This window comes from Macaca nemestrina, chromosome 8 (assembly GCF_043159975.1).
Source record: "Macaca nemestrina isolate mMacNem1 chromosome 8, mMacNem.hap1, whole genome shotgun sequence".
Taxonomy (NCBI): domain Eukaryota; kingdom Metazoa; phylum Chordata; class Mammalia; order Primates; family Cercopithecidae; genus Macaca; species Macaca nemestrina.
The window spans coordinates 41,183,704-41,210,100 of record NC_092132.1 but is presented as its reverse complement, the minus strand read 5'-3'; the positions used below and the strand labels follow the sequence as shown (position 1 = coordinate 41,210,100).

General features: G+C 37.0%; 1 protein-coding gene across 50 annotated transcripts in view; it reads left to right on the top strand.

Moving 5' to 3' along the window:
• The window catches only part of LOC105476014 (regulating synaptic membrane exocytosis 2), a 763,868-nt gene that overhangs the window by 722,854 nt on the left and 14,617 nt on the right, over positions 1-26,397 (top strand). The window contains exon 1 of one of the 50 annotated variants that reach the window (XM_011731630.2): positions 9,201-9,485. The exons of the other annotated variants lie outside the window; for them this stretch is intronic. Coding sequence (XP_011729932.1) covers positions 9,344-9,485 — 142 coding nt within the window. The 5' untranslated portion in view covers positions 9,201-9,343. Of the gene's footprint in view, positions 1-9,200; positions 9,486-26,397 lie in introns of those variants that run through there. 50 annotated transcript variants of the gene reach the window in all.

The window sequence follows — 26,397 nt, the reverse complement described above, 5'->3', positions numbered from 1 at the left end:
GTGAGCCACTCACCTTATTGTGGACCTATAAATGAAGCAAATTATATGGAACCATTTTGAATTGAATTTTAGGAGGAAAACATGTTTAATCTATATTATTATTTCCTACTATAAAGTTTCATATCAACAAGACAGACAAACTCTTATTGAAATATTTTTTTTTCTTTGAGACAGAGCCTCACTCTGTCACCCAGACTGGAGAGCAGTGGCATGATCTCAGCTCACTGCAACCTTCACCTCCCGGGTTCAAGTGATTCTCCTGCCTCAGCCTTGTGAGTAGCTGGGATTATAGGCGCCCACCACCATGTCCAGCTAATTTTTGTATTTTTGGTAGAGATGGGGTTTCACCATGTTGGCCAGGCTGATCTCTAACTCCTGACCTCAAGTGGTCAGCCCACCTCGGCCTCCCAAAGTTACAGGTGTGAGCCACCACACCCGGCCCGAAAGACATCTTTAACAGAGTACCTTAAGTGGGAATTAGCTGATGATGAGTTGCTTAGATTGGTTCCTGAGTTGGCTACTTTGCCCACAGCCTTAACTGTTTACCAAATATACTGAGCTACAAATAGAACTACCTTCAGGCAACAGTTCACTTATACCCAATCTAGGTGATGTTTGACCTGGATCTGTATAACATGAATGTTTTCCATGGGCTCTTTTTTTCCAATATGCTATTGCTTTGACAGACCCCTCACTCTACTGCCTTTGGTCTTTAATAACTTTAGATGACTTTATTACAAATCTTATGTCTTTGTGCATAATAAAACATAAGGTGTCTGCAATTTAAAAAGTCAACTGGACAGTTAAGCAAAAACATCTATGAAAAATGCCAAATTTTCTATTTTTATGTCAGCATGATATCAAGCAGTATAAGCAACTTATAACCATTTATATCCAACTAATATATGACTTAGTTGAACAAAGTGGTAATCAAAAGAAGTCTTTATTGCCATAAATGTTGTAATGAATACATGAAGCTTAGCTAGTAATGAAAAAAAGGAACAGGAACAAGTAAGAACTAGACTTTAATCGTGGTTAAGGGAATTTTTTATTTTTCTATTCATCCCTAATATTATTCTAGTCACACTGTGGTGTAAGGAGTAAATGAATAGTGAATGAATAAATAATAAATGAATAGGAAAAGTGTAAATATGCACACTTTTTACAAATATTGCATAAAGTTATTGGCATTGGTATCTGAAACTTAAAGTTTTTAGATCTTGCCATATAGAATGCTTACACTCACAAAATCTCAAAGTGCTGTTCATCTCATAATGATATGAGAAGTTGCTAGGTGATGTTCATCTGGAATTTCAAGGAAATTATAATAGTCAGGAGACATGTTTCTTCTTTTCTCAAGTGTTTAAGGATATTCTTCTAACATTGCTGTGAAGACTTTGTATGAATTTATCACAAAGCTGGAGCATTGCTTGGAACAGTGGAACAGAATGCGTGAGCAGGGAGTTTCTTAAACTTGGAAACCGTCCTTGCCACTACGACTGCCCTAGAGAGACTAGGAAAAAGAGAAGCCCTCATGAGAAGCCCAAACTCTTGCCCATTTTCAAAGATCAAAAAATAGGCATATATATTAGTTATTATGGGCAGAGTAGGGAAACTTCCATTTTTAATTTTCTTTGTCCCTATTTTCTGCCTACCAAACGTCCTTCAAAATGTTTGGTTTATGATTGACTATACTTCATTTTTGGAAATATACTTTCATGGGTGGCCAAATAGCAATGAATTGCAAATCTCATGAATATATATTTCCTTTCTTCTCTGGAGGCTGAGTTGTTCATGTGATTTTTGGCTGATCTCATACCCATACGCCAATTCCTAAAACTTTTTGAAGACATTCAGTGAGAGTTTTAGATTCCTGGCGATAGCTAAATAAAGACTTACATAAATATGCCATATAAGAAAACAGAACTAATCATGTTAAAAGTTCCTTGTTGTAATCCCAGCACTTTAGGAGGCTGAGGCAGGAGGGTCACTTGAGGCCCGGAAATCGAGACCAGCCTGGACAACATGGTCTTATCATCATGGTCAACAGTTCTTATTAGCAGTTTCATTGTCTAATTGTTGATCTCAGCAGAGTCTCTTCAGCTGTGTAAATTAGCAATTAAAGACTATGGATTATGGAGTCATAAGGCCTGGATTCAAATCTTAGGTTTGCTCCTTGTGACATTGGACAAAATTATTTGTAACACTGTGCCTCAAACTTCATGGGTTTATTCCTGATCTCATTTCTTAATAAGCTATGTGACCTTGAGCAAGAGACATCCTCAATGTGCTTTGGTTTCCTCATCTATATAATGAGTATACTAACAATAATATCTCCCTCATAGGATTGTGTGTGTATTAAATGAGTGTATGTGCTGGTAAGTAAAGTTGTTGAGGAAAAAGGCCTGGCTTATAGTAAGTGGGATGTAAGTGTTAGCCACTATTCTACTAGAGTGTGAGCTTCGTGAAGGTAGAGGAGGATTCTATCCATATTTGTTCACTGCTGTATCCCCAGTGACTAGAATAGCACCTGGCATGTGGTAAGCACTCAACAAATATTTATTGAAGGAATATGCATCAATTTTCTTGTCTGTGAAATGAGAATAATGGGATGAACTACCTTATATAGTGTTTATGAAAATTAAATGAGGTAATGCATATGAAGAACTAAAGTTACCTATTATCATCATCGTTATTATAAAGGGCCATAATCAAAATTAGAGTCCAGATATTTGTTCTTCCCCTGTATTATCTACCTACTCTGCTTTTATAACTCATTATTTTAATCTTTAGAGTTTTTTCCCCTTCATTCCTGAGTCAAATCTTACCATTAGTTTTTATCTTACTCAATAAGTTTATTTTCTTACTTCCATGGATATATTATCATAAATCTCATTGCAGAAATAATGAAAATACTAATTATTTAATATTTCTTCTCATACTGTAAATATCTGTTTTTGGTTTTTTTGTTTTTGTTTTTGTTTTTTTGTTGTTTTTTTTTTTGAGACAGGGTCCTGCTTTGTTACCCAGGCAGTGGCGTGGGTAGTGCAGTGGCGTGAACATGGCTCACTGCAACCTTGACCTCTAGGGCCTAAGTGATCCTCCCACATCAACACCCCAAGTAGCTGGGACTACAGGCACGCACCATCACACCTGGCTAATTGTTGTATTTTTTGTAGAGATAGGGTTTCACCGTGTTGCCCAGACTGGTCTTGAGCTCCTGAGCTCAGGCAATCCACCCAACTCAGCCTCCCAAAGTGCTGGGACTACAGGCCTGAGCTGACATGTCCAGCTTGTAAATGTTTTTTGACCGCATCAATTTTTATGCAAGTTTTGGGTTGACTAGCTGAAGTATAACATCTGCTCTTTACTCTTGAAAACTGCTGAGTAAAAACCAAAAATACTTTTGAAAACTGAAATCACAAAAGCTTAAAATTTATTTGTACAATATTGACATAAAACTGGGGATGGAAGAAAAGATTACATATTTTGGATTTCATATTCACATCAAGGGTAATTTCTCAAGACCATTAAATACATTAGCAATTTGAAGTCAGTTTAAAAATATCAACTTCATGGGTTTATCTCTCATGACTTAAATGCAAAGATATTACATTACAGCAAAAAAATAAAAATAAAGTAAAATAATTTAGGATCCTGAGAGGTGGGTTTTAATAAACCAAACCAAAATATATCCACAAATATTCCTATTTAGCATAAAGACACTTGTATGTAAGGAATTAAGTCACAGTCACAGGTAATTGATCTCAGTTGTGAAAACTACTATCATATCAATCTTCACAACTGATGAATCCTCCTATTACCGACAACAAGTGTATATCAAGAGGAAAGAGGTTAGTTCAGTCTGCAGCATGATTTATAACTTTTCCTGAGAAATTCCCATCTCTCTCAGCAACTAGCCTTTTCTGAGTTGACTGGAAAACACTTAGTGATGGAAGTAGCCATTTGTTTTTCTACTTCTTTTTAGCATAGCCATTTTTTTTTTCCATAACTTCCCAGAGGGACTTACTTTCTCTTCCCTTCCCTTGCTATTAGCCAGCAGCTTGTATTCTCCTCATCACCAACTACATTAGTGGTCCCCAACATTTCTGGCAACAGGAAACAGTTTTGTGGAAGACAACTTTTTCCACAGACCAGGAGCAGGGGATGGTTTCAGGATGATTCAAGGGCATTACATTTATTATGCACTTTGTTTCTATTATTATTACATTGTTGTATATAATGAAATAATTATACAACTCACCATAATGTAGAATCAGTGGGAGCCCTGAGCTTGTTTTCCTGTAACTAGACAGTCCCATGTGGGGGTAATGGGAGACAGGGACAGATCATCAGGCATTAGATTCTATAAGGAGTGTGCAACCTAGATCCCTCACGTGCGCAGTTTAAAATAAGGTTCGCACTCCTGTGAGGCAGAGCTCAGGTGGTAATGCAGGCAATTAGGTGGGAGCAGCTGTAAATACAGAACAGATGAAGCCTTGCTCACCCACCACTGCTCACTTCTTACTGTGTGGCTCTGGGTAGGTTGGGGACCCCTGGCTTACATCATTTGTAGCATAGAAAAGGGGGAGGCTGCCACAGGCGTAACCATGTTCCTGATGGAACTAATACATGGTCTAGACATGATAGAGCTACTTCCTGTAACAACCTTTCTGAGTATTTACTTAAGTGACCAAACCTCTATTTCAGGAATAAACTAATTTCACGTAATTTAAAACTTTGGTTATTTTTTTAAAACTATTACAAAAAGTGATACATAAATGACGTGTAACTTTCTAGCCCTGTTAGAGTTGATGGGACTTTAAATACATATAGGGCTATTTAATATAAATGTTTTTATTTTTAAAAAGAATTTGGATTTAATGTTGGTATATAGTTTGAATAATCACTATGGTTTTACAGATGCATTGTCAACATTTATTTTGGACAAAGTAACTTACTGCACAGTTAAAATCATATTTATAATCTACGATTTATGTAAGTTTATGTGGTATAAGATATCTGTAATATGATATACAGGACGCTGAACCTGAAATCGGGAACCCTGAGTTTGAGTCTTGCTCTGCCACTTTCTAGTTAAGCAAGTCATTTAATGTTGAGTCTTTATTGGCTATTTATAAAGAGATAATGACGACATTCTGTCAGTACTGATATAAGAATTAAGTGGCATAATTACTATGTTTTATAAACTCTAAAGTACAACATATCTATAAAAATGCGAGTACACCCTTGTCAAATAGGATACTATGATAGTTTATCCAAGTTATATCTGTTTATCTTTTCTTCAAAAAGGTGATTTTTATGTTTAATAGTGCAGTATTTTTTCAAGGCCATATTTTGCTTTTAGATGACAATTTATTGTGTATATTTGTGACTCATTTTTTCTCTATCTTTAAATTAATGAGAAAGTTATAAATAATTTGAAATACTGGATGATAATGATTCTGGAATTACAGTTAGTAATTTTATGTAATAAAACTATATAGTGGCCCATTGCTTGAGAACTACATCCAAAACTACATATACTACTTGTATATTCTGATGTGGAGGAAGGACATTTTCAATCTTTTATCAATTGTTTATTTTTATGTTAATTTTTAAATTCCTTAGGGGGTGACAGTACTTAGAATGAAATCAAAGAATAATAAATCAACCTATTAAAATATATATAAACCAGAAATATTATTTAATGTTATACATAGGAAAACAATTGAACTTAAAAATTTTTTAAAAAGTAGAATTCTAAATTTTCTTAATAATTTCAGTATATTCCACAAGTTGTCATTCAAGACTAGAAGTCTCTGGCCATTATTGTGGGTCTGTCACTCTGGTACCTCTGTGCCAACACTCTTTCCTTAAAGCTTTCTTCCCCTAAATAAGATTATTTTCTTCCTTCTCTTTCATTCTTTCTACTCTACCTGTACCATTCTTCTATCACTCATCTATATCTGTAAGATCCTAGGAAAAAAGTATCAAAAAGCTTCCCAGGACAACCTTATTCTGAAACTGCAAGAGGGAAGTGGTGGTCATGTAGTAGACACATCTAGACTATTCCAGATTAACTTTTTCCTGGTTCATGAAACCAGGTTATTAACACAGACAAGGCAGGGCCCAGGCAACTCAGGCATAACCACTGATTCCATTCTCAGACTCCCCTTCCCCGGGCAGTCACTAGCAGAAACCCAAGAAATCTTTTTCCAAAATGACTTTCAGCCATCATTGTGATGTCCCTGAGTACCAAAATAAAAGTTTTCCATGCATCCCCAGCCAATTGATTTTATTTTATTTATTTTTGAGACACAATCCCACTCTGTCACCCAGGCTGGAGTGCAGTGAGACCATCACTGCTCACTACAGCCTCAACCTTGCAGGCTTAATTAAGCCTTTGTCCTGTCTTAGCCTCCTGAGTAGCTGGGACTACAGGCATGCACCACCACACCTGGCTAAATTTTTACTTTTAATTTTTTCTAGAGATGAGGTTTCACTATGTTGCCCAGGCTTGTCTCAAACTTCTGAGCTCAAGTGATCCTCCCACCTCAGCCTCCCAAAGTGCTGTGATTGCAGGCATGAACCACCTGAGCGCAGCTTGCCAATTTATTTCTTTAAGATTTTCTGCTCAATCCCTCTTCCTTGATACCTTCCCCCTGATCTGAAGTTAGGGATATCCAGTCAAAAGTACTCAAATTTTTCTAAACAAGTAACTTAATCTTTAGGAGAGTCTGACTGGTTGGTAAACTTCCCCATTTCTCTGAGTATAATTAGATTTGTATGGTAACAGCTGTTTCCTCTTAAATATAAATATATTTTCTATATTTGTTTTACCTTTAATCTAAATTTTCTCTTAAAGTACATATTTTATTACATTAGATTCATGTTTTTCAAACTTTTTCAAAAGTGAGAAACATTTTACATCACAGCTCAATACATACATGTGCACATACATAAGCATACATATTCATAAAACAATAGTGCAGTTGATGTACTAACCATATGGGTTGAACTCTGATACTGTATTTTTTTAAAATCCTAATCAAAACTTAATAAGTTATTTTCATGACTCACTTGTGTCCCACTGTTTAGAAAAACATTAGGTGACCTTTAATAAAGTCCTTGCAGTTTCTAAAATTCTATGATTCTTATAATGAAAATCTCATTTGATAAAATTTTCTAGTCTCTGAATAAAAGTGATGTGGTTTGAAAAAGTACTCATAGCGTTCTCTGGTTTTATCAATGTTGTTTTGAAATGCTGATTATTTGAGGAAGATAAATAACGAAAAGGAAATTGGACTAACAGGGAGTTGTAGGAACATTAATGAGAAAGGACAAGTCTATCAGGAAAACAAAAGCAATAAATCTGGATGAACCTAAGTCTAAACAGCTAAAGTTGTTACTTTTTCTTACCATGGAACCCTTATTTATAGGAAAGTTTCCTAATTTTAAGTGGATTTAAAAGGATTATTACTTGTATGCATTTTTCATACCTTCTAAATTGTGATGTGCAATGGACAAAGAAAGTCTTTATCATACCTACAAGGCTCTGCATGACCTGTGTCTTTCTCTGACTCTTGTCTCTCTGTCCTTCATTCCTTTCCACTCACTTCAACTGCCTTGGCCTCTTTGCTGTTCTGTGGTCACACCAGGACATCACACCTCAGGGCCTTTGCACTAGAGGTTCTCTCTGCCTCAAACTTACTCTCTTCCTGGAATATCTGACTAGCCACTTCCTCAGGTTCTTCATACCTCTGTTCAAATGTCGTACTGTCAGTGAGAACCCAGCCTGACAACTCTTTTTGAATTGCAGTGTCACATACCCCTTAATTTTTTATTTGCATTCATCTCCTTTTTAGCGCTATATAATTTACTGATTTGTTGTGTCTCTCCCCTGCAACTAAAATGTAAGCTTCATGAGAGCAGGGATTTTTTAGCTGCTTTGATCACTGTTGCATCATCATATAAACATCTACCATGGTACCTGGCATATACTAGGAGCTCAATTAATATTAATTGAATGAGTATTTGAATCTTTCAGCATATCAAGAAAGTAGCTTGTGCATATATACTATATAGGAACTATTTATTGAATAAATGAACCATTTTAGATTGTATAATTCACATTTTACATTGAAATCCCCTGTTACACACGCCCAATGGTCATGTTTGGCAGGGTTAGGACTGAATAGTAACCTACCTTCCCACCTCCCTAGATTGGGAAATAGGTGGAATGACTTGTCTCAGGTTACAAAAAGTAAGGCAGTCATCTGACTCCTGGGAAAACGGAATTAAAGTAGCTTTAGGTTCCGGGATAGAGATGTGCAGTTTGCAGATGCATCATGTAATGTTGCTTATAAACTACTTTGCTCTACTCTGTTTGTGTTGTTTCCACATTTATGTTAACAGGATGTTACCTTTTGCTTAGATGTTAAGCCTTACAATGTTGTTATTCTTAGCCATACTGGGTGGATTATTTAATTTAGAGAAAGAAGGCAATAAAAATTCCTAAAATTAAAACAAAGTTGATAGACATCATTGTGCTCTTCAGTGTTTCTGTTTATCGGTTCTTCATTTCTTTAGTTCACTTTTTGTCATTTTAACATTTAACAAACGAGAAAGCTTTAATTGTAGGTTTTCGTGGAACTTGGTAAAAATTGAGGAGCCTTTGTGTCATGACTTGAAGAAAATTTCAGTATTTTTTGCCTGTGTTTGAGGAGCGTTTAAAAAATTGTGAACCTGAGGAAAGGGAAAGTGACTACCAGAAATTTACCTGTGTACTCATCTGAGATGCCTAACTCACTGCATCTAATTAGTCACCACTCCCTGGCCCTAACCACGCGGAGGGAAGAGGAAACAGCGGGAGCTACTCGGCGCAGCTGCCCGGTACCTGAGGCGCGCGCCCCGGAGCCACCAGCCCGCCGAGGTGCAGCCGCGCCGCCACCTCCCCCTCCGGCCGCTGATTGGCGGAGACCGCAGCATCAGCGGCATCTCCCTGCGCGGGGAGAGCAGCGAGACTCCAGCAGTTCCAGCCTCCAGGATTCTCAGCTCCCTCCGGGGCGAGACCTCGGACGTTCACTGCGAGCAGCCGCTCCGTTCGCCACCGCCTCTATCTCCTCCTCTAGACCCCTCTCCAATAAAGTGGAGGCCCCGGCGGCCAGGAAAGCCACGTCTCCTCCGGGCTAGGTCAGGGAGGCAGGGGCCAGAGCCTCAGGGTCCCGCGGCACCAACCTGGCTTCTGGCCCACTGGTCCTGGAACCGCTGCGGACGTCGCGCCCCAGCCGCCAAGACGCCGCGTATCTTGTACCGAGGGAAAAGCGGGTCCTCGTCCAAGATGGGCCGGCAGGGCTTGGGGGGTGCTGGCGCTGCAGGGCGCTCCATGCAGCGCTCCCAGAGCCGGAGCAGCCTGTCTGCCTCCTTCGAGGCACTGGCCGGCTACTTTCCCTGCATGAACTCCCTGGAGGAGGAAGAAGGAGGTGAGACACCCCTTCCCCCGTAGTTGGTGTCTCTATCTGTTTGGAAAGTCAGTGGCTGGAGGGTTGTCAGGGGCAGAGAGAACTCCGTGTAGCAGTGTCCCAGCTCCTCTGCTCTCCGGGACTGTGCCGGGGGGCGAGAACCCTAGAGCCCTAGAGCACGTCAGGTGAGCAGAGAAGTTGTTTCTTGGTTATTTGGAGAGCTCCACAGGCGCCGACTTGGGAAAAGGCTCTCCTTGTGAAGTATTTTACAAGTGCTTGGAAGTTGAATGAGAATGTAGACTGATGGGAGGCAAGGCGGCGCCTCTTGGGGTGCACCCCACTCTGTTTTGGTTTACTAGGACAGAAATACTTGAAAACTAAAGGGAAATGCAGCAGCAAAACTTTGAAACAGGAGTCTCAACCTATGAAAACCCACGATCGGGTGAGGGGAAGGAGTTACACAATAGACAGACAGGTGGAGGGTTGATAGTACCGAAGGTGAGTTTGTGCTCAAAGCACAATCTCTGGTGTTTCAGCAATGCCATTGTAATTAAGCTAATAAAAAACACGAGGAGGATGACTCGCTGTTTTAAACTTTACAGCAGTTGGTTTGGAGTTCATAAAGTTTTGAATAACATAAGATGTATTTTCTTCATGAAGAACTTTCCTATAAGATTTAACAACTAACACTGAAAATACAATTTGTAAATCAAAATGAGATTTGACTGGTAAATAGTAAGTAGTGTCCCAACATTTGAAATATGTATTAATTTACTGATACGCTGGTTGCAAACTGTGTTCATTTTTAGATGTATATCCAGAGTAGGTTAGTTATCATGATGTTAACTCTATTTTTGTAAATAACAGGGTTGGTTTTGCTTTTATCCCGTGACAATCAATGACCTCTTATTAGGACATCTATAGTGAGCCCTCATTTAAAAGAAATTGCCTGTTCTAAAAACAGATTGAAATAATTTTTTTCTGCTATTTTTCCTGATGGGGGAGGAGAGAAAGTAGAAGATGGAGGATTGGTAATATGTCTGGAAAGTTGTCTTCAAACTAATTTAATAGCTAGAGCTGTCCAAGTTTCTTCTAGGTTATTTGTTGCAATATCAGTTGGCTATAAATCAGTATAGATTTAACAGCAGGGTACTTCCGTATATAAACATGATTTAATTTTCGTACTAGTCCTTTTCTGTTTTTGTTTGTACATTTACATTTCACTTGCTTCCTATAATTAAATATTTAAAATTCTAGGAAATGTAAACAAGTCAAGAATTAAATTAAATTGAGTAAATGAATGATCATAATTGTAGCTAAAACTTTTAGTACTTATTATTAGTCCGGCACTGTTCTACACTTGACATGTATTCTTTTAGGCCCACAGCAACCTTATGAAGCAGTACTTTTATTATCCTCATTTCACAAATGAGAAGACTGAGGCAGAGAGAGTTCCGAAATTTGCCCAGTGTCACCAGGGTGGTAGGTAATAGAGCCAGTGTTTGAACCCAGGCATTCAGCAACACAGCCTATTCATTCAGCTCCCAAGCTATACTAGATTATTATTTTCTTATATTTGGCCACATTCCCATACCTAGTAAGTGATGAGGCTAGAATTTAAAGACTTGTGCCTGAAAATATATATTTAAATAAAACATAGGTTATTATGGACTCATTTCCCAAATTTTTATTTTTACACCAAGTCTTCAGTCTTGACTTTGCTTCAGATAAGATATCATCCTTTTTCTTTAAATTATGATTAGGATCATCGAGTTTACAAAATATCATTCCAAAAACCTTTTTGAGACAAGAAAAAAATGTATATAAATATGAAATTATTTCAATATTTAAAGTATGTTTGCATAACCATGGCTCACACAGACTAATCCCAAAGGAAATTCCTACATCTCTACATGGAAATTGGAACAGATTTCTGTCCCGTAATATGGCTTCTTAAGTTGCCAAGACAAAATGTTTTAAATGGGAAACACCGTTTTTAAAGTTAACCATACAGTTTTGTACTAGTAACTAGAGAGGAGACACTTTCCATAAATTAGAGGTTTTTCCATTGGCTTACATTTTTATAGCCACGAGAAGAAATCTTAACTTTTTTCTTTCATTTTGTGATTCTCTTAACACCTTTGAAAGTCCTGGGATTTTTGAAGATATTTCAACATACTCTGCAGGAGTATGTAAAAGTTAGAAACCGTTGGCCTAAAGCAGTGCTTCTCTACTTTTTTTTTCTTTTGAGACACCCACATAGGATACATGAAGGTCATGTGGATAACATACTCAGGATTATGTTACTATTATCATAACTGTGGGACTCATTTATAAAGAAAGTAAATCTATCCCACCATATGATTTTCACACTGGTTAAGAGCAACTTGTATAAAGAGCACTGATCTACTAACCAGTGTGATTTGACTAAATTAACAAATCAGTTCAGTAAGCAAGTCTGATTTTAAAGCTAGTCTTTTTTTGTTGTTGTTCTTTTCAGAGAGAGTGCAATAGCTAAATAATTTCAAGTATACCCTGTCTTCCAGTTCCATATTCACATTTGCTTCTTGTACAGCGTATCTAGTTTCCATTCTGCACAAAAAGTGCTGAGAAATCTACAGAGAGATCATATTCTTTTCGTTCATCCACTCATTCATTCATTCAAAAATATTTATTGAGGTTATTTGATGTGTTAGAAGCAATGAGTCTCTAATGAATTCAGTAGATACGTTCCTTTCCCTCTTAGAGTTTACACCCTAATGGAGATAGGTAGACATTAATAGAAATATCTATGTAATTATAACTGTGACAGGTTTTAGGAAGGTAAAGTGCAGAGTGCAACAAGAGATTATAAGAAAACCTAATTCAGGAGGTAGAAAAGCATGCCCTGAGAAAGTGAGGGTTAAACATTGATTCAGGTGTCAGTGATAACTCTCAGTTTCTCATGAACCAAGCCAGTATCAGCAGCCTCCCACACACCTTTGAAAAGAATTTTCCTGGAGCCCACAACCAGTACGTGATGGAGTTAAGCTATAAACCCCACATCTGTCTTTGAAATTTATAATCTAACTACTCTGTATGTTGCTTCTTCATTATTATATGACATTTCCTTTTAATATGCTATGGTCTTGAAAACCAAGTATAGTAATAAAAGTTACCATTCCATTGTGCACTTTCTATGTGCCACATTCATTTAATTTCATGATACTTTTTCAAGGATGTTACTATTTTCCTCATTTTACACATATGGAAACCAAAACTCAGAGAAGCTAAACAACTTGCCCACAGATCATAAATCTCAATGAAGCTTACTTCAGTGAGGATGAAAGGGACATTCCCGTAAACAAAATAAATTAAGATTGTTGATGGTCTTTGTGGAATCGTTTTTGTATATTGGAGCTCTTTTTTTTTTTTTTTTCATCCTTTTCCCTGAGTATATTCCAGGTAGATGTTCTCCAAATCTCTGAGTTTTTTTTTTTTTTCAGTGAAAGTAGTAATAGTACCTTCATATTATTTAACAGTTTATAAATTGTGTATACTTATTTTATCATTGAACCCTTTGAGATAAGAATTATTTTCACTATATAAACTACTTGGCCTCGACACTGGGTCCACCTCCCTAATGTAGAATATTACTGTGTGTGGAGTTTTCAAACATTAGAGACAATTATAAGAAAGAAGGAACTATTTCAAGGAAATGTTACCATTCCTAAATAAGAGAAGCAACCCCACAACTTCTCACCCTAGATCCAAGGGCAAATGATTATGGCCCTATAATGAAGGAAAATGGCACATTTTCTAATACTTAGGGAATCTGGTTTCTCAGAAGCTATCTTAATGTTACATGTGGCTCTGGGTTAGTGATTCTTGTTTAATTATGTCCATATGTGATAAATTTGGCCTGCCTGATTTTATGATCTGACACCTTTGGTTCAAATATAGTTTGGCAGTCATACAGAAGAGATCCTATCAGCTTAATACTATAAAACTGAATAAATTAACTCATCTAACTTCTTTTACATCCCACTAGCTTAAAAATAAATTATAGGGGCCGGGCACGGTGGCTCACGCCTGTAATTCCAGCACTTTGGGAGGCCGAGGCAAGCAGATCACGAGGTCAGGAGATCGAGACCATTCTGGCTAACACGGTGAAACCCCGCCTCTACTAAAAATACAAAAAATTAGCCGGGCATGGTGGCGGGCGCCTGTAGAACCAGCTACTCAGGAGGCTGAGGCAGGAGAATGGTGTGAACCTGGGAGGCAGAGCTTGCAGTGAGCCGAGATCGCACGCTGCACTCCGGCCTGAGTGACAGAGTGAGACTCCATCTCAAAATAAAATAAAATAAAATAAATTATAGGAAAACCATCTAAGAAACAAGAATAGCTTTAAGATCACCAGAAAACTGAGGAAAGAGTCTTTGCATGTGATAGTGAAGCTACGAGGAATTAAAATAAAATTGACTAAATAAACTGGAATAAAAAGACCTATTTAACTCAGCCTCACTCTTTAAGAGGTTTATTCACCCAGCAAGAAGAGTATAAAGAGACATACCTTATTCTAATCTTTGTGTATAGTAAATAATATACTTAATTCTTAATAATCAGTCCCATTTGATTAAAATAGTTTAGAACTTTGCCCTTACTCCACTGAAATAAAAAAAATTCTTCATACATTTAAATGTAATCCTCTTAAAGTGCAAACATCATACCTCGCACAGTGGTATTCAGTGTCTATTAATAATTAGCAGTATATAGTTCCGCCATTCTTTTCACATGGAATATCAGTATAACCGACTGCCATCCATCGATTATATTTATACTGTTTAAAAATGTAACATGTGATAGAGACTTTTTTAAATGCAGTGATCATAGTTTTTGCACATCTTCATGAAGCCAACCTTGGCGGCAGGAGATGGATAGACAGTTACAGGCTACTATGGATCTTTTTATAGGGGATATTATTTTTTCTAGATTATGATTATGTGTAATAAATCATTCCATAAATGAGTTCATACCATATTCAAAAATAGCACAATATTTTTGTAACAGACAAAGTGAAGCAAAGGATTTTGGAATTAAGAAAAGTAAATTGAGTAACAGTTCCACTCAATGCTTATCAAATATTACCTTTTTCATGTAAGATTCAGAATCTTTCACCACCATGTGTCCAAATAGTATCTTTAATTTGAAACTTTAGTAGACTGAGTTCTACAGAGAAAAAAAACCCTTTAATATAAAAGTAAAATTAAACCCCTATTGGCTTTCATCCTTTAACAGATTCACTAAATTCAAAAACAGTAATGGGAACGAGTTTCCCTGTGGAGACATCTTATATATAATGACTTATAAAGGAAACCCACTAGAAAGTTGTAATAACAGCATCCCATTTCTTCCAAGGACTATGTTTTAATGTAAATGTTCTCTGCTCTTATTACATAGACCCCTATTTATCGATCAGACAAGATCATTCTGTATTCTCTTTCATATTGAAATGTTTTTGATTGAGGAGGAGGGAGATTTACCTAATACTGTGTATATATAATATTATTTGAACAAGTAGAAAACAAACTAACACAAAAATGATAGTATAATTCTAGTTTGGAAGTATCACTCTTTAAATGAAAACAGGGTATTTACTTTAATGTAAATCATGCTTTATGCAAAGATAATTTACTAAGCTCATGAGCAGAAATCCCACCAGGCCTCACATGGACCTAAACTGGGAGCCAGAAGGCTGTTGGGAACCCATGAGCATTCTTTTCCCATTTCTTGCCATTGATTCTGTCTTTGCATGGCTGCTTTTTTCTTTCTCAGCAGCTAACTCTCACCCTTGCTGTGTTACACAGACCATGTGGCCTGTGGAAAATGGCCGCCAATGGCATCCAAGTTCACCTGTCACAGTTCCACCCACACTGCATATTACTGTCTTTCTCAGTCCCACTCCCTAATTCCCAAAGAAGAGATTCCACTTACCAAGTTTGGTCCATCCCAATACAGCCAGAAGGCAAGGCCATGTATGTATAAATGTAGTCACCAAAAATGCATTTCTCTGGGCAAATAAGAAGGGAAGTGGTTATTGTGAGCTTTGTAGACATCACCAAAGGTGTCTGCTTTTGTCTGGGTCATCAAGAACAAAGGATTTGAAGTACCATTTTTTAAAATTTAGATTTTGTGCCAGGCGCGGTGGCTCACACCTGTAATCCCAGCACTTTGGGAGGCTGAGGTGGGTGGATCACCTGAGGTCGGGAGTTGGAGACCAGCCTGACCAACATGGAGAAATCCCGTCTCTACTAAAAATACAAAATTAGCCAGGCGTGATGGTGCATGCCTGTAATCCCAGCTACTCAGGAGGCTGAGGCAGGAGAATCGCTTGAACCTGGGAGGTGGAGGTTAGGGTAAACCGAGATCGCTCCATTGCACTCCAGCCTAGGCAACAAGAGCAAAACTCCATCTCCAAAAAAAAAAAAATAGGTTTTGTTTAAATGAGGCTAAAAGGAAAGGAAATTTTATTTTAGCAACTTAAAAATAAAATTATCAGCTGGGCCCAGTGGCTCACACTTGTAATCCCAGCACTTTGGGAAGCCAAGCCAGGTGGATCGCCTGAGGTCAGGAATTCGCAACCAGCATGGACAACAATGGTGAAATCCTGTCTCTACTAAAAATACAAAAATTAGCCGGGCATGTTGGTGGGCCCCTGTAATTGCAGCTACTCAGGAGGCTGAGGCATGAGAATCGCTTGAACCCAGGAGGCGGAAGTTGCAGTGAGCCAAGATCAAGCCACTGCACTCCAACCTGGGCGACAAAGTGAGACTGTGTCTCAAAAAAATAAAATAAAATTATCGGTTGTTCCCTTATTATTCCTGTAAACCACAGGCCAGGAAAGTAACATGCATCAGTGAAGTAGGATAGGAATAAAATGAAAGGGAAAAGACAAGTACTCAAAGTGCTGGAGAAAGCTTACCTATCTATAAAAGAAGGATGAATAGTCAGTTCCAGCTAATTGATGCCAAACTGAATGTCATCCCAAGGTTGGAAAATTTACTCTTTTTTTTCCTGAAGGAAAGCTATAAATCTGGTTGTTTACTTAAAACTTTTATATTTTAAAATGTTGGCACATGAATAAAAACTTTCAAACATTATTTGGGCCAAACAAAATACACTTATTGACCAAATGTGGCCTGACATTTAAGACCAACATTTTGCAACTTCTGCCAAGGAAATGCTTCATTCCCAGCTTTTCTCAGTTCTCTTTTTTCTTTCCCATTCTTGTTGTCACCTTGGTAGTTTGGGACACGTGAGCTCATCTTTGAAGTGATCTGGTAAGCCCCCAACCTGCTCGCTCACTCTCTCTTTCTCCCTTCTGGACCAATCCAACATCACTGCTCCTGTATCAGTTCTCTTAAACACCGTCTTCATCTTAACACTACCCTTCCTTCAAAAACGTCAGTAAATTTACATCTCCTACTAAATAAAGCCTTTAGCCCGACATTCAAATTCTTTAACAATAGGAGACTTTTGTGTGTGTGTGTGTGGTTTAACATCCCCACCTTCCAAGGCTAGTAATTCTATAAAACTAAGCCTTCTTGCTCTTTGTCTCCAAAGTCTTGTTCATGCCTTTCTTTCTATTCTTCCTTTACCACTGTATGTATATCCTGTCTAATTGTCCTTCAAAGCTCAGCCCATATCCCATCTACTGTATGAAGTATTCAGAAGCTATAAGAGCTTCTGTAGGCAGAGGAAAAACTGTGTGGCTGAACTGGAAATCCTGGCTCCACCTCTTCCTACTGGTATGGACTATGAAGACAATTTCTTTCAGCTTTAGTTTCCTCGTTTGTATGTAAAGTGTATATAACAATACCTATCTTGATGAATATCGTGAACTAGTATTATACTTACTATTCCCTTATAATCCCATTTCAAAATATTTTTGCCTTTTCCTGAACCTCTAAATATGTGTTATCTACTACATGAGGTATTAGCCACATGTGACTGTTTAAATTTAAATAAATTTTTAAAAATTTAAAATTTTATTCCTCAGTCCCACTAGCCACCTTTCAAGTATTCAGTAGCTACGTATGACTAGTGATTACCTTATCAGGCAGTGCAGAATTATAGAACATTTATCTCATTCACAGAAAGTTCTACTGGACAATGCAGCTCTAGAAACATTACCACTCATAAAGCACTTAGCGCATATTACCTTGCATTGTCATTATTTGTGTACTATCTTACCTACTAAATTTAAAAATCACATAGTTGGGAATTATGTGATCATGTATTACAAATTTGTTATCTCCCACAGTACCTTACATTCAGGAAGTACTTAACAAATATATAGTGAATGAATAAATGAACAAGTACCTGGTCGGTTTCTGTGTTGTTATTGTGGAATGGAAAGAAGCTATTAGATCTGAAAGGGACCGTACTGATTAGGTGATTGTTTGCATTCATGCATGTACAAGAGTACTTGAATGTTATGCATTCTTTGTGCTACACCTAGAAGTTGTGTATACTTAGCTTAATATATACCAACAACATATTTTTCTATCATGCATTACAAAGAAACATGTATATGCAACATGTTTCCTTTCAGGTGCCCAGATGCAATCAACAGAAATCAATTCTGGCAATTTAGGCAGAAAAGAAAGGTATTTGCTAAGGGATCCTGGATAGGTCACAGAATCTCTAGGAAGGCTGGAGATTCTGGGCTGTAGGTTAGGAGTGATGCCCAAAACCATACTGCAGGTTAATCCTGCTAAACTATCACTGCTACCTGGCACAGACATCACAGCTTGCACCATTGTCAGAACTCATGGCGAATCACTGCATGCTGCTACAGGGTAGGGTCACTTTGGGAAAATATATTCTGGCGACCACCCTCATTGGAATGAAAGCCTGTGGTGTCTCTGCTTCTTTGCTTTATTAACTTCAGATTCAGAGTTTGGAAAAGTAGTGCCTCAACCATGTGCTTATGCCCTAATTGCAAAGCAGGCTGGAAAAGTGGCACCTGACGATTTCAACTTCTATAATTAAAGGATGGGATATTTTTCAAATGTAGAAAGAAGATTTAAATGCTGGTAAGCCAAAAACATTAACAAATATCCACTTTGTAATATAAAATAATTACCAATGGTAAGAAAAAAAAAACTAAGCTCAATATGATTAGCTCTTTTTAATTCTTTTTAAATAAGGGTTTCTCATATTGTTATTTTCCTCTCTGTTCATTGAGCGCAAGCAGACAAGAACAGGGTAAAATCTATGGAAGAAATCTAAGGTAAAGAATATGGTGTACTCGATTTCAACTTTTTCTGCAGATTTGACACCCAATATCCATGCACTCTCTTGTTTTTTCATATAGAGCATAATAAATTCCTCCTCAGAAGGACAACCTTAAAATCTTACCCAGCCGTTCGAAATCTAGAATCTTTGGGCAATGTGTAGTCCTGTTATATCTAGATGTGGCTTTTCGTATTATAGTGACCTGCAAGCCTGAAAACAAGTTATCTGCCTCTGTTTTCTGACTCTGTTAAATGTAATTTAAATGTATGGTAGCCACAGAATAACTGAAAGAAAAATTCCCATTTAGAAAGGAGAGGATAGGAAACCCAAAACAATCAGTCATCTATAGGAGTTATCAATCTCACTTGGTAGGAATGGCAGAGATTGACAGTAGAGTATGTTTCTTAGTTTATTCATCTGGCAACCCTGGTTCTGTTTTCAGGAAGGTGTTTCTTTGTTGTTTATTCTCTATGGCCATGAAGGTTTGTATTGAAGAGGTGGCTCCATTGCTGTCATAGCCTGCTTCTTTCTAATGCAGGTTTGGAAACTCCATTGTTATCTTATGGGTTCAACAGAATTTTGTAAGGTAAGCTAGTATTTTTTTTCTATACCAGTAGTGCAGAAATTCAGTAGGTTTACAGTCTGTTTGCTTCAGATCAGTTTCAAGTGTGAGTCACTTCAGCCAAACGCCTCATTAGACACAGACTTTCAGCCTAACAACTCTGATATTTTAGTTTCTAGCCTCTGTGCTTTACTCACTTCCTTTGCTTTCAACTTAATGGCAGCCACCTTGATATCATCTGAAAAAAAGGATTTGGGTGGGAAGTCAACCCCTTAGTTCAATTTGGCCAATAGGCTCTCTCCTCTTACATGGCAAGGCCTTTTATTTATGTGTAGTTTTTTTCCTGTAGATTTATTATAATTTTGTATGTTATTCAGTTTCCAAAACTATGCAGATTATAGGATCTGATTCTTTTTCAATACTATTTATTAAACACCAATACATGTTGTATACTCTATGGCATAGGCTAATTATGATTCCAGGTTTACACCAAAGTACTCTGACCTACAGAAAGATAAGTTACCTGCCCAAAATTTGCAAATAGTCAAATAGGAACTTGAACTTATATCATCTGATTCTAAAATGGCATGTTCATCCGACCGTAAAGTATTGCCTCAAAATATCTAACTTGAGAGTTATGAAGAGTTTGGTGATATTTCACATCCATTCTTGAGACAGAAACAGGCACAGGTATCAGTGAACTGATGCATGATCAAGTACAGATCTGAAAGTTAAAAAAAAAAAAAAAGCCAAGGAGTGGGGTAGTGGATATGCAACTCTATCTAAGTAGTTTAACTGTGGATCAGGAATGGATTATTTTCTAATGGGCTTTTACTTGATCCCCCTTAGTGTAGTAATAACAACATCAGACAAGAAGAGCAAGGAAGTACCAAAAAATTACAAATGCCAAAAGAGTAACAATGACAGCTATAATTTCTTATATTTAAATGTGTTAAGAATACCAAAATGATAAGTCTTACTTTTATAGAAAAAATGTAATTATCTTACTGCAGAAGAGTCTTAAGCTTTATTTCTTCATAAGGTCTTACTTCTCATTAAAAGTTGGTATTAACAGTTACAGGAACCCATAATGGGAAACGGGTATGCCTGTCCTCTGGCTTGATACCTCTGTTTTGCAGATGAGGATCAAGACACACAAGAGGTCAAGATCCTTTTCAACTCCACATGTTGGCAAATCCTCAGTTTTTCACGATGTATTCAGTCCTGTTGACAGCTGTGGTATCGTTTGATGAAATCTCTAATTTTTGGTGTGGGTTGGTCCAAAGTGGCACGCTGAGAGATTGAAATGCATATGTGTATTGTAGGGAATAACTTTCTAGCACATTTGTTTCCATTTTTATCATAAATACATGTTACCATCATTTTCATGAAGTCAGAATTTGGCAATGAAAGTGACGTTTCCCCATTTTTCATGAGAGACCAAAAATCGTGAATGATCTGAGTCTCAACACTACCCATAAAACAATGTATTTTAAGTTTATTTGGACATACAAGGAGAACCTGAGATGAGGTTTCAAGTCACTGATTATTCTGGAATTAGAAATTTGTGTCAAAAATACTAAGTGAAGATGGAAGCCCGGCATGCTTTGAGAAACAAGCATAGGTTTTAACGTTGCCAAAATTTGAATTCAAATCTCATCTATATCATTAGTCAACTGTGTGAATTGGGCACTTTCCTCATATGGAAAATGATAGTAGTCATCACTGCCATACAATCTTCTTATGAAAACTAGAGATACGTAGATTTTATATCCAAAGCATCTCCACAGAGTTGTAAGTCGTGAAACAATAGCTCTTTCCCTCCTTTGTTCTAAATTGAGTAGTTGAGTTTTTTCCCAACTTTTATTTTGAAATATTTTAAATATGAAAAAAGGAATAATACAACGAGCATCCACTACATAGACTGACAGACTTTGTTGACTTTATCTTTTATCTTTGTTGCTCTCTTTTCACTCATACACACGCATGCATTCACACACATACACCACATACATGTTGTATGTATTTTTGTCAAACATTTGAGCATAAGGTAAGTTGCAGACATCATGATAAATCATTAAGTACTTTTAGCATACATCTCAAATTTTTAAAAAATATATATAAACAAAATTAACCCAAAAAAACTCTTTATTATCTCATATTCATTCCGTATCAATTTCTTCAGTTCAGTTGTCCCCCAAAAAAATGTTTTTTAAAGCTTTTTGTTGTTTTTCTCCTTAATCCAGGATTCAGTCAAGGTTTATTCATTGTATTTGGTTGTTATGCTTAATCTAAAACAGTACTTTCCCTATTATTTTTCATGACATTGACTTTTGAAGAATCCAGATAAAACTGTGTTGTAGAATGTCCAACATTCTGGATTTTTTTTTTTTTAATCATTCTCTCTATTCCCTGTATTTCTGGTAAACTGGAAGTTAGACCTAGAGATGTGATTACATTGAGGTTAAATGTCATAGGTGATATAAACTTGATATAGTCCATCAATAGACACCTAATGTCAAGATTTCTTACTCCTAGGCATGCTACATTTCATCACTTGGTTAAGAGGTGACTGCCAGTTTCTCTCTGTGGAAAAGATTTATTTTTCCCTTTAGAATTACTAAGCAATTTCTGGAGTAATACTTTGGTACCACATGAATATTCTGTTCTCTAAAAATTATCCAATAATTTTAATATCCAGTGCTGACCCTTGCCTGACTCAATTATAACACTGGGACTGAGAATTTTAATTGAATTTTTTTGAAACATAATCAAACTTATAAATACACTTAAAATGTGTATTAAGTCTGTCCTTTTACATTGTGTCATACAGTCTGGATTAATATAGTATTGATAACTTATTTTCTTTTTTTTTAATATTATTATACTTTAAGTTCTAGGGTACATGTGCATAATGTGCAGGTTTGTTACATATGTATACTTGTACCATGTTGGTGTGCTGCACCCATCAACTCGTCAGCACCCATCAACTCGTCATTTACATCAGGTATAACTCCCAATGCAATCCCTCCCCCCTCCCCCCTCCCCCCTCCCCGTGATAGGCCCTGGTGTGTGATGCTCCCCTTCCCGAGTCCAAGTGATCTCATTGTTCAGTTCCCACCTATGAGTGAGAGAACATGTGGTGTTTGGTTTTCTGTTCTTGCAACAGTTTGCTGAGAATGATGGTTTCCAGCTGCATCCATGTCCCTACAAAGGACACAAACTCATCCTTTTTTATGGCTGCATAGTGTTCCATGGATAACTTATTTTCTTACATACAGCACTTTCACATATGATGTGACATTTTCTACTTTTCTATAGACAAGTATTTTCAATTTATATATTGTTTTTACCAAAAATAAGTGGATATATTAATGAATATGCGAATACTATTATGAGTCATACTGCATGTTAATTTTATATACAAAGGCAGACAAAAAGTAGTTACAAATGTAAAAGAATATCAGGAATTAGAGATATAAAAAATTTGTTTCCAAGAAGAACGTAAGGAGACATGATGACTAAATGTAATGTGGTATCCTGGATCAGAAAAAGCACTTCAGGTAAAAACTAAGGACATCAGAATAAAGTATAAACTTTAGTCAATAGTCATATATCAATATTAGTTCGGTAATTGTCACAAATTTACCATACCCATGTAAGATGTTAATAATAGGGAAAACTGGATATGGGGGTGCTAGAATTCTCTGTACTATCTTTGGCAATTTTCCTGTAAATCTCAAACTATTCTAAAGTCAAATCTTTATTTAAAATTATTTTAATGTGTTTTAAATGTGAATCTGAATTTTAAGAACAATGATTAAATTTTTTTAAGCATGCTTATAAAACAAAAGCCATGAAAACAGTTACAAAATAGAATATCAAATTCAGAGTTTTTAACAGAGCTGTATTCAAAATGGCCAATTTTTAAATGATATTGAAAACAAAAAAATAGACAAATTTAAAACTTTTACAAGAAAATGTAATACTGTCTATTGTATGCATCTGTCAGAATAGGTTGTAATAACAAACAACTAAAAATATTAATGGCTTAACACAAAAAATTTATGTCTCACTCCTGCTACATGTCCATTGAGAGTCCTATGTGTGGCTGTACTCAGGCTGATGGAAGGAGACATAGTGAGTCATACATACATCAGCTGCTAAATCTTCCACCCTGAAGTTACATGGGTTAGTTTTGCTCACATTTCATTGGACAAGCAAGTTACATGACCACACCTAACTTCAGAGGTGGGAATAAGTACATGAATACATGAATAGCCCTAACATCTACCATAGTTATGACCTCTGCTTGAAGCTCACCATGCTGTAGCTATTCGATACATAACTTTTATAGTATTAAATAGTTGTGACAAAGCTTTTGGAATGAATGGATACATGTTAAAGTCTGAAACAATTTTGAGTGTCAATTGTTCATTTTTAATTTCAAGTTTATTTTAATTGTAAATGCAGAGCCTGGATTAGCCCAAACGAAATTGTTGGCTCTTTGTCTTTATTTTGTTTAGACTTTTAGAGATTTGAATTATATTTATGATAGTAGCAAGACCTGAGAAACTAAGTGTTTGAGCTTTTACACGTAGTTAGAGTAATCCACGACAGTGTCCCCATATTGAGGTCTTGCAGAACCAAATATATAAATAAATCAACATCTTTCATATCTTGATATAAAATCTGCTGATGGGAGGGAAGTTATAAAATCTGCTGATGGGCACTATTTACAATAGCAAATACTTGGAACCAACCCAAATGCCTATCAATGATAGACTGAATAAAGAAAATGTGGCACATATACACCATGGAATACTATGCAGCCATAAAAAAGAATGAGTTCATGTCCTTTGCAAGGACATGGATGAAGCTGGAAGCCGTCATTCTTAGCAAACTAACACAGGAACAAAAAACCAAACACCACATGTTCTCACTCATAAGTGGGAGTTGAACAATGAGAACACATGGACACAGGGAGGGGAACATCACACACTGGGGCCAGTTTGGCGGTAGGGGGCAAGGGGAGAGAGAGCATTAGGACAAATACCTAATACATGTGGTGCTTAAAACCTAGATGATGGGTTGATTAGGTGCAGCAAAGCACCGTGGCACATGTATACCTATGTAACAAACCTGCATGTTCTGCACATGTATCCCAGAACTTAAAGTAAAATTTAAAAAAAAAAAAAAATCTGCTGATAGGAGAGAAGTTATGTCTACAGAGTCTACCACAGAGGTTGATGAAGGTGCTGGAGACAATTGTTATATTTAAATTTTAGGAATTAAAGGAGCAAGGTGGAAGAGAGTAAAAGTACAATTTACAATTATTAATGATTCTTAAAGATGAAAAAGTCTTCTACCAAAGACAAACTAGCCACTCAGGACCTCAACTTTCTCATTGCTGTAATAAGGGAGTGCATAAACTACATAGATATACTGGCTACCCAAGATTACTTCCTAAAATCTGTGAGTCAATAATTTTAGAAATTCTCATTATAATGCATTTTTAATTATTTAAATGTAACACAAATGGTTTTCTAAATTATACTAACTCTGAGAAATGGTAATTATGAATAAAATGCAAAAATAGCAACTTGTTAAAGCATATAAATTGTAGTCTAAACTAAAATGTAAAGTCAGTTTTCATAATCTGCCAACTATTCTTCATCCTGTTTCCATAAATCATTTTGCATACTGACATTGAGAAAATCCTGAATCCAAAGTAAGTCTGTCTGCAGTAGATGAGACCTTGCAGGTGGGAGCAACCAGGAATGGGTTATGTGAATCCAAGATTTGAAAGGTGGTCACTGTGACATTAAGTTTGACAGTGCATTGTAAGCCCTGCCTTGGGTGGGGCTTACAACAGTTTCCAAGTCAGTAGCAGAAAGGATCTTTTTGTTTTTGTTGTCAAGTAACTCAAAAGGTTTTCTGGTTTCCAGATATTATTAGGGGAAACTGACCCTTTGGTCTTTTGTTTAATCAAATGGCTTTACTGAGGGTGCCAGGTAAATGAGTCATCAGACTAAGCAGAGCAGAATAACAAGGACACCTCCTGTGTTCTGCTTTCTGCCTGTGATATTTTGCAGTTCAAGAATTTGATTTTTACCTGCAGGCATCTTCTCCAAATGTACTTTGGCTTAAAATACCTAATACCAAAATGAGTGATTTAAGGCCTCAACAACAACACCATCTGGGCCTTACCTGAGTATTTTTTGATGTTTCAGTGCACACACACATACACACATTATACATATATGTTTATGTATGCATGTGTATATTTATATGTATGTGTATACTTTTTAAAATGTACACTTTTGGCCGGGAGCGGTGGCTCACGCTTGTAATCCCAGCACTTTGGGAGGCCGAGGCGGGCGGATCACAAGGTCAGGAGATCGAGACCATCCTGGCTAACATGGTGAAACCCCGTCTCTACTAAAAATACAAAAAAATTAGCCGGGCGCGGTGGCGGGCGCCTGTAGTCCCAGCTACTCGGGAGGCTGAGGCAGGAGAATGGCATGATCCCGGGAGGCGGAGCTTGCAGTGAGCCGAGATAGTGCCACTGCATTCCAGCCAGGGGGACAGAGCAAGACTCCGTCTCAAAAAAAAAAATAATAAAAAAATAAAATGTACACTTTTTTAAATAATGGCTAAGTTTTTACAGTTTTGATGGTCCACCCCTAAGTCATAATACGATATTTTAATAAGTCTCCTCATTTAAAAAACTTATCTACAAAGGACTCAGAACTTACTGTATTAGTTTTATATTACAGTGTAACAATTATCACATTTAACAACTGAAAACAACACCCATTTATTAATTCACAGTTCTGTAGGTCACAAGTCTGGCACGATTGGCTGGGTTTTCTTTCTAGAGCATCACATGGCTGAAATGAAGATGTTGCCTGGGCTGAGTTCTTGTCTGGAGGTTCTAGGGGAGAAAATCAGCTTTCAAGGGTGGTGGACAGAACCCAATTCCTTACAGTTGCAGGCCTGAAGTCCCTCTTTTCTTGCTGTCAGCCAGGCATCACTCTCAGCAGCTAAAGGCTGCTCTCACATCTTTTCCATGTGGCCCCTTCCCTCTTC